Source organism: Grammomys surdaster, unplaced genomic scaffold (assembly GCF_004785775.1).
Source record: "Grammomys surdaster isolate TR1022 unplaced genomic scaffold, NIH_TR_1.0 126660, whole genome shotgun sequence".
NCBI lineage: Eukaryota > Metazoa > Chordata > Mammalia > Rodentia > Muridae > Grammomys > Grammomys surdaster.
The window spans coordinates 3,705,764-3,719,236 of record NW_021621449.1 but is presented as its reverse complement, the minus strand read 5'-3'; the positions used below and the strand labels follow the sequence as shown (position 1 = coordinate 3,719,236).

General features: G+C 39.7%; 1 protein-coding gene across 1 annotated transcript; it reads left to right on the top strand.

The window, feature by feature from the left end:
- The first annotated feature begins 1,741 nt into the window (after positions 1–1,741).
- On the top strand, positions 1,742–9,845 carry Clec4e (C-type lectin domain family 4 member E). Its single transcript, XM_028761091.1, has 6 exons — positions 1,742–1,879; positions 2,616–2,711; positions 5,039–5,128; positions 5,202–5,353; positions 5,989–6,104; positions 7,891–9,845. The coding sequence occupies exons 1-6, from the start codon at positions 1,843–1,845 to the stop codon at positions 8,045–8,047; spliced, it is 648 nt and encodes a 215-aa protein (XP_028616924.1). The 5' UTR covers positions 1,742–1,842; the 3' UTR covers positions 8,048–9,845.
- Positions 9,846–13,473: the final 3,628 nt, after the last annotated feature.

The window sequence follows — 13,473 nt, the reverse complement described above, 5'->3', positions numbered from 1 at the left end:
GAACCTAGAACATGGTGCCTGCTAGGAAATACTCTACCATAGAGTCACATCCTTACCCTTTTTAAATCTTTAAGGGTAAGTACTAGGCTGCCCAGATTGTCCTTGCAATTGTGATAGGCACACAAGAATCCCTAATTTCCAGTGACAAATACTGAAAATTAAGTCCTACACAAATTACTTAATAACATAGGAAGTTACCACACATGGCAAGAGTGAAAGACATATAGAAAAGAGAAGAAAACAACCACATACAAAAAAGGTATAGAAATAAACCCAACCAAGGAAACAAACATAAAACACAACAGTGAAAACTTTTAGACTCTAAAGAAAAAGACTTAGAAAAAAAAACCTAGAGAATAGCAAAACCTATCTTGCTTATGAATTTCAAAAGTAAATCTAGCGTAAACTTTGGTCATGCTACCAAAAGAACTTTGAGACACAAAAGACCAACGATACAAAAATCAAGTTTTGTTTTGGCATGTTTGTTTGGAGCACCTGGTCAAAGATTTTGGTAACCCATGGTTTGGGTCTTGGTAAAGATGACACACCATGATAGAAGACAAGAAACCACAAAAGACTGAAATAGTTCAGACTCTTTCAAAGCCACTGAAGCTATATCCCTTTCATGAGAGCTTATCTCTATACATCCACAAAGCCTCCTTTCTAGGAACCAAAGCTTAACATATGGAATTTCATTGACAACTCAACCAACCCATATCAATTTTAAAATATGTTTCAAGATACTTGAAAAAAATCCATGTGTCTGTAAAATAAAAAGTTCTGAGGAAAATTTCCAATATATGGAAATAATGGAAAGTTTCCTTGAGGCAAAAAATATTGAATAGCACATAGGAAATCTGGCTCACCATGCATGGGGATTACCAAGTCATATGTGTAGCACTTCTGTCTCCTGACACTCACAAGCTCAAGACAGCTGATACTAATGTGACTTTTACAGCCACTAAAGAGTCTTTAGAAAACTTGTCGGAAGTTTAGAAAAGACATCCTATATCGAGCTCACATTCAAGAGAAGCACTGAGTTCTAATGTCTAACTGAAGTTGCTTCTCCTGACACTCAAATCTGTTCCTCCTCGAAATTTTACAAATAAATAAAAAATAGAATTAAAGTACCTAATGAGTCCTTCGACACTGTGTGTCAGTTTAAGAAACTGAACTGACTCACAAAGTCATGTGAGGCTGATCTATGAAACAATCCAGTGGATAGCATCTTGATACAGTGGTCAGAGTCCACACAGTGAGCATCTAAGAGCTGGTAAAAGAAAAGAAACAGAAAGGACCAAAAGGGAAAGTTCATTGGTAACTTGTAAATGTGCACATTATGTGCCCAGCTGTGTGCTGTATGTTTATTATATGTATGTATATTTAGAGGCTCTCAGTCTCCTGTCTGTAAACAAATGTGTACTTGTTACAAACAACAAAACAAAACAAAAACAACCACTCAGAACGTGGTGCTGAGGCACATAATACCAAAGAAAAATTGGGACCAAGTTAGACTTTGAGAAAAGTAAGGCGTCTACAAACCAAAATAACACAGATTTTTTTCGGACCTCTCTGCCATTTCTCTTAGTGTTTATCATATACCTCACCATTTCCTCTTTTGTGGTCTGGAGTGAGAAGTGGCGTGGTATCCAATAAACTCCCTGTCCTTGTGCAAGAGAGGAAATTCTGACTTAATTGCACATCTATAGAGCTCGTTGACATTCTGTGCTATCCGGGTCTGTTAGGCTTGAACTTTTAAAAAGAAGGCAAACGACTCACTTTGCAGGGGCTCTTTCTAAACTGAGAAGAGAAGGAAAGGGAAGAAAGGTGGGGGGAAAAAGAATGAATTCAATCAAATCGCCTGCATCCCACCACACAGGTACAACCTGCAAGTCTTCTTTTGCTTGCTTGGCTCTCTTATTCGAAGTTTGCTAAGGGCTAGGGTGATGGAAAAGCAAGTAGTGAGGTGGAAACAAAACAGAAGAAAGGAAAGGTCAGAACTCTTGCTGAGGAGTCCAGGAGAAGGGACTGTTAGCAGTGGGGTGGAAGGGGGGCTGCCTGTCACTGTTTCTACCTTCTGTGATACTCTGAATGTCTTTGAGCAAGTCCTTCACTTCTGTAGAATTTATTCAAATTGTCTGTAAAATGTATACAGGGGATAAGGAAGTACCTTCTGTTTCACTGCCAACATTTTGTCTAATTTACAAAAAGTTTAAAAATGAGATGCTGAGAAGAGGCCAGCAGGAGAGAGACTAGAAAGGCAAAGGGAGAACGTGAGATAAGATGAGAAGAAAGGGAGAAAGCACAGAGGGGAGGCCTTAAAGTTCAAAAGCATTTTAAATGGGGGAAGTAGAAATGTAAAGCTCAGTGCTTCTTAATGTGTGGTTTCCAGGCTAGCAGCCTCAGGAAGCAGATGCTTCCACACAACTCTCCTGGATTGTTAGCTCTGGGGGTGAGGGCTATCAGTCTCCAGAGGGCAGAGATGCATGGGCAAGCCTGGGGACTAGAAGATATAGACAATGAAAATAGGAATGAGTAAAGATAGACTCAACTCAAATCTCTTCTGCATATTGCTTTGGGAAGATCCACTGTGTATTTTATCTTTCTCCCTACAGAGAAAAGATGCTTCAAAAACTCCCAAGTGCTCTCCTGGACTATGGCTGGGGCCTCCATCCTGTTTCTCAGTGTCTGTTTCATCACCAGATGTGTCGGTGAGTTCTGAAGATCAAATTCACTGTTTCTCCTTGGCAAAGACTAACAGTAGATTCTTGCTTAGTGCATCGTTTTTCCTACAAAGAGGCTGTTTGTTTTTGTTTTTACAAAGTTTTGTGTGTGCTGTATTTTATTATTCTTGACCAATTCTGTTGTTTAACAGTTTCATTCGTGTATATAATGTTTTGTGATTACTCATTCTCTCACACCCTCTCTTACGTTTCTCCCTTGACTATCAATCCCACCTTTCATGACATTTAGTTTGGTTTTGTGACCTGTTTACTTTAGCATAGGCCATCTGTGTGATCACTGGAGGAGGGCATCCATTGGAGGAGGGCATCCATTGGAGGAGGGCATTCATTGGAGGAGGGCATCCGTTAGAGGATGATAGGGTCATTCAGAGTACACAATTGAAGGGGAGCAATTTCCCCACTCCCTGAATCTATCAATAGGAAATACTCCAACAGAGGAAGTACCCTCCTCCAACCATGTCTGAGAGTGAGTGGACCCATTCTTTAGCAAACCCAGTACAGCTACTGTTGGTTTGTGATTGTTATAGGAGTGTCCTGTCAGAAGATGACATTTCACAACTATTCTCCTTATATTCAGGCTCTTACATCCTTTCCCTCTTCTGCAGGGTACCCAGGGCCATAAAGTGGGTGACTAATAGCTGAGTTAGAGATGAACACTATCTGTCATTTATTCTCAGCACCTTGTGTGGTCCTGCACTTCTGCAGTCACCAGAATGACAAGCTCTGCGGATGGAAGCTGAATTGTGTTTATCCATCTATGGATATAAACACAAATATATAAATATCAACTTGACACTATATTAATTTCTGCTTCTGGGTTTCACCTTCCCACTCAGGGAGTCCTGATGCTGGTACACTGTCTTGGACAGGGCAGGGCAAAGTCCTGAAAGCATGGGGTCCACAGTCTGCCTCTTCCCTTGGTGCTGTGAGTTGCTACTGCAGGCTGGGCTGAACGATTGAAGCAGGATTCCTGTTTGGTTGGGATCAAGTGGTGTGTGTGTGTGTGTGTGTGTGTGTGTGTGTGTGTCTGTGTGTCTGTGTTCTCTAAGAATCTTAGTGTTACGGCTCTTTTAAGTGAAGGCCTTCTCTGACATCTTTAATGAAGCAGCTCTCTGAGACAATCTTAGCTTGTTAGCAGTTCTTTTTTCGGGGGTGGGTTTGAATGTATACACCTGATTCAGGGTGAACCAAGGGTTATATAGTTTTGGGGAAGGGCATGAGAATATCTAGGGCAGGTAAAGGTCATTGAAAGCTAACGCTACTGAGATGCCACATTTTCGTGGAGAGGTGTTCAAGGTGCTGGGTCTGTGACTGACCACCTGATTGAGGGACATCTGATTATATGCTCTGAAGCAGGCATGGAATCAGGGAAGGAGCTAGTTCTACTCCTAACACTTTCAAAGTCTGAGATTTCCAGAATTTGACTATGCTCTGCCTTTCCAGTTCCATACTAGTTCCTCTCATGGAAAGGTCTGCATGCCCCACATTAATTCTGCTAAGTGGTTCTCAACCTTCCTAATGCTCTGACCCTTTAAAATAGTTTCTCATGTGGTGGTGACTCCTAAGTGTAAGATGACTTCGTTGCTATTTAACAACTATAATTTGGATACTGTTATGAACAGTAATGAAAATAAATAGCTGATATTCAAGATATCTGGTATGCAGCCATGAAAGGAGTCGAGACCCACAGGTTGAGAACCACTGATTTAGCTGAGCAGCAGTATTCATAGGTTCAGTTAGGGCCTGTGATGTTCCCTGATGTGGGTCTTTTGACCAGATGTATAGCATCATTTTATTTCACTTTTCACTCTATCCATCCTCAACCTCTAGGCTATTTCCTAAGCCAGAAAGTCAACTATAACTGAATTTCAGTCATCTCTACATATTTTTGCAGTGCATATTTTCCATTCCCTTAGAGCTCTGGATTTCTTCCTCTCAGACCACTATCATTAGGTCGGCTTTCTGTATGAAATTTTAGCCTGCAGCTGAGATGCCTGGTCAGGATGAAGGGCACAACAATTTTCTTTATGGATGGAAGGTTTAGATGGTTAGACATGGTTCAGAAGGGACTGCAAACATGTATCAGAAATAAAGCTTATTCTTTTTAAGTTAGGGAAGCCATCAAATGTGAATTACTCTTTCTTTGAGGAAGGGCATTCCAGTATGGACGGGAGAATAGGGAGGAAACATTGCAACCACTCTCGACTGTTTTGTTATGAGCACAAAACCAGTGGGTGAGGGTTTCAGCACTGGAAAGGATGCAAAGCACTAACCGCTTCCCTTTCCTCTTACAGTGACATATCGCAGTTTTCAAATTTATGGACAGAAGAAGTTACAGCCACATGAAACTATCAAGGAGCTTTCCTGCTACAGTGAAGCACCAGGTATAATCATCTTCAACACACAGAATCAGCAGCAAAGTTTTCTGGGCATTGTCTGAAGTCTTTCTCCTCCTAGGTTCAGTCAAGAATTGCTGTCCTTTGAACTGGAAACATTTTCAATCTAGTTGTTACTTTTTCTCTACGACAACCTTGAGCTGGTCATCAAGTTTAAAGAATTGCTCAGACATGGGGGCTCACCTGGTGGTTATTAACACACAGGAAGAGCAGGTAATTGGTCAACAGGCTCTGCTGTGCTGATACCAAGTCCACAGATATGTTCACCAGAACCTGTGATGCTTGAGCTGCAACTGTTTGTTGCCAATGATGTGTGCTGAAATGTGCTCCTGTCACTGTCTCTCTGCATGACTTACATTGTGTCTCAGCATTACTGCAGCCTTTAAAATGCTAATTTAAATGAGAAGTGCCCATATTAACTGGAATGGGGGGAGGGGCAAGAAGCTAACTCTAGAATAATATCTTGTTGAAGGACATTTTATATTAATGAAGGCAAACATCTAATACAGGTTGTCTTCAGGCTGATTAATTTCTCATGATAAATAGATACATCATATACAGTTGCCATGAACAATAGAGAAACTTTAAATGAATTACCAAGAATCTCCTAGAACTTAGAAGGTCTTCATTTATGAATTTTGTTACTTGTAGTTTCTTACCATAAAAAAATTAATAGATAGCCTTCAGTAATCTTACAGTTTTAAGCATGCTTTTCTATCAGGTCTAATCTCAATTCTGCTTCACCTCTTCCAAAAACTAATTACGTTTAACATTTCTTCAGAAAATACTTAATTTCATCTATTAATATTTATCATCATAATTGTTATTAATTTATATGTCTTCCTTAGGAATTCCTTTTTCGCACAAAACCTAAAAGGAAAGAGTTTTATATTGGACTAACAGACCAGGTGGTGGAGGGTCAGTGGCGATGGGTGGATGATACACCTTTCACAGAGTCCCTGAGGTAAGTCCTCTTCTGCAGGAATATTGTCTCATTACACAGTCCCAAAGTGAGAGCATACTGAGGGAAATGCTCAGGTTGGCTTTTGTTACAGTGATGCAAGTTCAGGTCCATCACTGGTGACACTGGATGCAGTAAGATGGAACTGGGAGGTACAGGCTCCTAACTTTCCCATTCCCTAGGATTGCCAAAAAAATGAAAGAGAAATATTAGCTGAAAATGATAAGGAACTGAAGCATCATTGACTTACAGTGCAGATGGTTTTAAAGGGTAAAATGGAATATTATGCCCTAAAATGGAAATAATGGGAAAATAGTAACTTGGAAAAGACGGAATATTTGTTTTTTTAACTCTTTTTCTTTTTTTAATGTTATGTAATCTTTTTTTTTTTTTAACAGTTCAGATTTTATTGCCCTCCTGGTCCACCCTCTGATTGTTCCACATTCCATACCTCCTCCCCCAACCTGGTCTTCAAGAGGACATTCCCACCCACCCCACACCCCATTCTACCAGACCTCCCCACTTCCTGGGGCCTCCAGTCTCTGCAGGGTTAGGTGCATCTTCTCTGACTGAACCTAACCCGGCAGTCTTCTGCTGTATATGTGTTGGGGACCTCATATCAGCTGGTGTAAGCTGCCTGGTTGGTGGCCCATTGTCTGAGAGATTTTGGAGGTCCAGGTTCGTTGAGACTGCTGTTCTTTCTACAGGGTTACCTCCTCCTCAGGTTCTTCCAGCTTTTCCCTAATTCAACTACAGGGGTCAGCAACTTCTGTCCATCGGTTGGGTATAAATCTCTGCACCTGACTCTTTCAGCTGCTTGTTGGGTCTTTCAGAGGGTAGTCATGATAGGCCCATTTTTGTGAGCACATCATAGCCTGAGTAATAGTGTCAGGCCTTGGGGGCTTCCCCTTGAGCTGGATCCCAATTTGAACCTATTGCTAAACCTCCTTTTCCTCAGCGTGTTCTCCATTTTGTCCTTGCAGTTCTTTCAGACAGGAACAATTCTGGGTCAGAGTTTTTGACTATGGGATGGCAAGCCATCCCTCACATGATGCCTTGTCTTTCTGCTGGAGGTGGGCTCTACAAGTTCCCTCTCCCCTGCTGTAGGGAATTTCATCTAATGTCCCTCCCTTTGAGTCCTGAGAGTCTCTCACCTCCCAGGTCTCTGGTGCATTCTGACGGGTCTTTCCACCTCTTCCCAAGGTTGCCTGTTTCCATTCTTTCTGCTGGCCCTCAGGGCTTCAGTCCTGTTCCCCCACACACACCTAATACCTGCTCATGTTCCCTTCTTCCCCTCCCTGTCCCCTTTCCCATCCAGGTCCCTCCCTCTCTTCTCTTATACCACATTTTAGTGTTTGCAGTTGGTTTTCATTATTTCTCTTTGCTGAAATTACACATTTCAATAATGCAGCAGCTGTGAATTCAGGGGCTTGGCTGCCCTGAAACCAGAAAACTGTACAGGAAGGATTCCTCAGGAAAACACAGACTCTAGCACAGCACAGAAAGTGAAAGTGGCGTGAGGTGGAAGGGCAGAGGCAGCACATCTGCCAGGTCATCAGTCCTCACCATGATGACATTTTGTGGGTTCAAATCCATGGATCTACATGACAGCATAGAAATCCAGTAAGGTCCCACCAGCTGATGACATAGGCAAATGGGTTTTCTTCACTGGGAAAATGAAGATTATAATTCCAATCTCCCAAAATTATAGTTAAGTTACAAATATGTAAGTTGTTTACTAAGCTTTCTGTTTCTCAGATTTAAGATCTCCTGCGTTTTCCCTTCACAGCTTCTGGGATGCTGGGGAGCCCAACAATATAGTTTTAGTGGAGGACTGTGCCACCATAAGGGACTCTTCAAACTCCAGAAAGAACTGGAATGATATACCCTGTTTCTACAGTATGCCTTGGATTTGTGAGATGCCAGAAATAAGTCCTTTGTGCTAAGTGCAAAGGAATATAAAAGGACATGGTTTACATGCATGAGGAAGAAGAAGAGTGAATGTAACAACATCCAAAATCCAACACGAGAAAATGTCCATCAGGCATCAGAAGGGCTGCACATGTATGTGTTACCCTGATATAAGTAAAATGACTTGTTACCATTGCTAAAAAGCCACGATACTGTTTGATTTCTCACCATAACCTGCAAGTACTCTGTTCAGACCGTACAAAGCAATTCTCTATTGCAGCAAAAGAAAAGGAACTCTCCTTTTCATATCTGTCTTGGTCATGAGAATTGATATTAAGGGACAGGTAGAGAGCATGTACCCAGTCCAGCAAAGAAGTTGTCTGTAGAAGGAGACTTTGAATGCTCGTCATCCTCTTCTTTCTGTATCCTTGGTTCTAATTTATCTCTTCATGCCATGGATGCATATAACACTTCTGTGTTCTCCAACAGTGAGGAAGATGCATCTTTGAGTCTTGAAACTTACCTGCTGCTTGGGAGAAAGGGATGGCCTTCAGCGCATCTCCATATGGAAAGGCCAGTCAAACTTCACCTCCTAACAGACTGTGGTCTAGTCCACTCTTCCTGGACCCCTATTTTCTCTGTGTTCTCTTCTATCAACTGGATTTCACCTATATTTGTACTTACTGCTCAAGTAGAACCAGAGTTCAAAGTGAAATTATCCTTTAAAAATTCAGGTTCACATTTTTCTGTCTCAGGGCTTTACATTTATTGCATGATATTCGGTCAGTATAGACCATGTTTCTTTCAGAAACCTTCAGCAGCATTCACACATTGTAATAAACATGTATCCTTGAGTAGGGAAATTAAACTAAATAAATTAATTCAATATTTTAGCATTCTTGACAGGCATTTCCATTAAACATTTTAACAATCTGATTTTGAAACTGATAGCCTTCTTTTAAACACAAAGAAATATTACAACCATACATTTGACTTTTCTTTTTTTAAAATTATTTTTGTTTGAAAATGTCATGCATTTATATAATTCACTTTTAATGAACCCATTCTTACTTTCCTCACTACAACCTGCTCCTAACTGCCTCATTGCTTTTCCATCCCAATTTCATGTGCTGCTTTTTGTTTTAAACCTGCTGTGTCCACTCAGTGCTTCCTGAATGCACTTGGGTATAAGGCTTTCTATGGAACATAGACAGCCTCTCGGCAACCACATCCCACACTCTGCCTGCTCCACACCCGACAATTGCCAACTGACAGTCCTCAGCTGGGGATGGAATGTCATGAGCTCTATGCCATTCACGCTGGAATTTGTTTTGTTGTTGTTGCCTTTATTATATTAAGATATGTCCCCTGTGTCCGTAGAATCTCTAGGAGTTTCATCATAAAAGACTCTGGATTCCATCAAAGGGCGTACAAAGAAACCACAAAGACCATGTGGTTTCTGTCTTTAGGTTAATTTATGTGGTTGACTACATTCATTGATTTGTATATATTGTGACATCCCTCTATCTCAAAGATGAAGTTGATGTGATCATGATAGAGAACCTTTTGGGTGTTTCCACTTTTCCATTGCTGTGATGAAACATGAGCCAAAACTAGCTTGGGCAGGGAAAAGTTTAATTTATCTTAACATAAATTTCCTAGTCAGAAAATTGGAGATGAGGGAGTCATCTAATTGAAACTTTAAAAATGTAGTGTTTTGTACATGAGGTTATAGAAAAACAAATTTAGTCACAAAATGGACTAATAAACCATTCATATTCTCAATGACATATTCCTCAGTAAAGACACCATTAGAATTTAAATACAACATTCACGGCCCAAATTTTTTATAGAATAGTCACTTTACTAATTTTCCTTAAAATTATTCACACTCATTATGAAAATTTTCTATGGAATTTAAAGATGTATGAGTGAAAAGCTTTCCAGTTAGAGAAATACTTAGCATGAACATTAAATATCATTCCAGAAAACCATATGTGAATTTTGATTGGTGAAAGAAGTACTGTTTCACAATATAACACCTCAGAAAGTAGCAAAACCAGGGTGGTCATACCTACCTTCCCTAAATGAAGCCATAATCCTGAGGCCTCCCCCTTACCCTTTCTAGACTCTCAGGTTTCAAGGGCTCTACCCCTTTAAGAAGACTTGCAGGCCTTAAAAGTTCCCTTACTTTATTAGCAGTAGTGTGCATTTTATTTCCTAAAATGCACATTTTAACACCCCCCTCTTTTTCAGACTTAACAAAACATAGATTTCCATTTCTTTATTTCTGATAACTATGTGTGGTGTGAAACTAAATATGTTCATGTATGTCTTTTTCTTGTAATCTATCCTCTTAGATACATGAATTCAGATTGCCCTCAGATAACATCCCTACATGGAAGTAATTATATGAAAATTAGTATAACAATTATAAAAACACCAACCCATGAATTCAATTCAGGCATATTTCAAATATATTGGTAGGAAAACAATGAAGAATTGTTACAGCAAAGTAGGGAAAATCCTGGGACAGGTTTCAAGTGTTATCTGATGACACTCTCAGCTTCAGGGAACAGGAATCTGTCCTCAAGGATTTATCCATGGACTTTACATCTAGTGGTGAGAAATATAGTTTCCCTTACCTGAAACTTTAAGCATCAGATATAAATGATGGGAAAACAAAAACTCTAAAGGAGTTTCTCTAGGTCCAGGTGTGTGAACGCATGCCTTGAGCAGCAGCCTATGTCTCGAAATTCTACTTAGTTTCTGCTGTAGCAGTTTTCAAGTGTCAGGTCTTAAGTTGAAGTCCCTGATCCATTTGGAACTGACTTTTGCAGAGTGAGAGATACACGTCTAGTTTCATTTTTCTACACACGGATATTCCGTACTCATTATAGAATTCTAAAGAAAAAATGTTTAAAACACAGAAACAAAACCTGACGGTTGGAATTACTCTAAAGAGGCACTAGAGCATGAGACTTCCTAAAGGAAGAGAGACTTCCCTCTGTTCTCTCCTTTCTCTTTTTTTCTGTTTGATGGCTTCATACGTTTATATAACTATATAATATTTTTATAATTATATGTGGTTCAATATATCATTTTATATATAATGTAATTATATAATTATTTTAGCCATTTTCAAGGTCTCTCTTTCCTCCTATCATTCCCCTTCCTCTCCTCTAGAATCCTTCCCAATTAGTCCTTCTCCCATTCTCATGTCTTCTTCCTGTGTGTGACCCACTGAGTGCACCGAGGACCTTGTTCGCGCATGGGTGGGAGGTTATTTACTGCGACAGGGGGAGCTCGCAGCTCCTCCTACGTATGTTTACATTCATGCGTTGCCACTACTTTGTGTTTTTATTAACGTGTCTGTTGTTACATCTCAATGTACAAACGTATTAATTTTTTAATCAATGAAATGTGGAAATGGAAAGACTCTGCTGCCTTCATCCCGATAGGAGGCTGGGAGCTTGAGGCATGGCAAAGGCTCGGGGGAATGATCATTCTTAGCAGCAAGAAACAGACTACAGACAGAGTTGCAGAAACAGTAAAGGAAATTATGGAGGGTGGGTCATACTTTATTGACAACTGGATTTCATCATAGACAGGTATATGGTTTGTACATTAAAATGGGTAATATTAAATATATAAATCCCATTAATGCATAAAATTATTTCAACTTATCTTGTGCTTTATGATTTAATTAGTGTGTCCAACCCAATGTCAAGTTAATTAGTTACACTTCTTTTAAACGTACCAACTTTAATGTGGACAAATGCAAAACACATGTCACACTGTCACAGTGAAACAAACATTAATGTTCTACACTTAACCCAAAAAAATCATTAACAAACTTACAAAGTAGCTGTTGTCTTTCAAAATAGGGGAGAAGAAGAAAAGTTAACACATTGTCGCTTGGAAAAATTCTCAACTCAGATGTAGGAAATATTAGCAAATCAAATTTCAAGCGAAACCAGAACAGTACTTTTCTTTTAAATGTTTGTTTTTATTTAGTTATTTATGTATGTACATACACTCATGTGTGTATGTGTGTGTGTGTGCATGTGTTTATGTGCATGTGTGTATTGTATATGTAGAAGAAGAACTTGTGTTGTGTAGACCAGAAGAGTCAGACACCCCAGAGTTGGTGCTGTAGGCCACTATGAGCCACCTGATGTAGGTACTGGGAACCAAACTCAGGTCCTCTGGAAGAGGAGCAAACAATCATAACCACTGATCCACCTCGATAGCCTCCAGTAGGTTTTCTCATGGAAAGTCACGACTAAACCACTAATGGTACAAATATCATAATTGTAGGTTGTTAATTCAGTGCCTTTCTTGACAATAGTACAGCTCTTAAACATTAGAACAGTTTATACAAATGAATTAAAATGTGGTCTCTTTATGATTCAAAATGAGAATGCCAATGGAGTGGAACTTCAAATAACTAAGAAAATTGAGTCCTTAGCCAAGTAAAAAGGTCAGCTTATCTCCATTAACTTTCCTACAAGTACAAAGGAGACAGAGTTCATCTCTAGGAAAATGGAGATGTGAGCCATAGTCCTGATTGCCGTGAACAAGCAATGAGAATGGGAGTTCTTTCGCTTCTCAAGACATTGTTTGCTCAGCTAAAAGGGGGTTGAAAAGAGCCCATTACAATGATGGTAGGTCATCATGAGACTACCTGCTTTGACCCAACAGCTAGAACAGAAAAAGAAGAAAATTGTCTGTATTCTTCTTTTCTACCTGTACAATATCGTCACTGAAGTCTATTTTACACTGTTTTCCTGGGAGATCTTCAGTAACTATTCAAATGTGGGAGTAAAATATCAGTCACTAAAACTGTTAAAAATTTAAACTGTGGTTTAGGTTTAAATGGGACCCTTTTTCTCCTGCTGGGTTGCTTCATCCAGCCTTGTTATGAGGGTTTGTGCGTAGTGTATGGTAACTTGTTATGTTGTATTCAGTAGCTATCCCTGGGAGGCCTGCCCTATTCTGAAAGGAAATGGAGGAGGGGTAACAGAGGTGGTAGAGAAGGTTGGGAAGAGTAGATGGAATCTGTGGTCACAAAGTAATGTATGAGACAAGAATAGAGTGTGATTTATTAGTACCATGCTGTAAGTTTGAATTTTAAGAGATAACAATTCGGGCAAGAGAAAAATGAGAAAAATATTATATTATCTAATCCTTTCATTAAATACATAACACATACATACCAACTGAAAAGTACATTCTTAAAATTCTCTCAAGGAAGCAATGATTAAAAACTCAATCCCATGGAATGATGATCATTCTCTCTACTAAAACACCACAGAAAACCTCACTGTCTTAACATATGTGTGCATTAGCATGTGTGCACACACTAGTGTGCACCTCCGAGAGAGAGAGAGAGAGAGAGAGAGAGAGAGAGAGAGAAAGAGAGAGAGCACAAACCATGCTATGTATGTTGAATTAAATT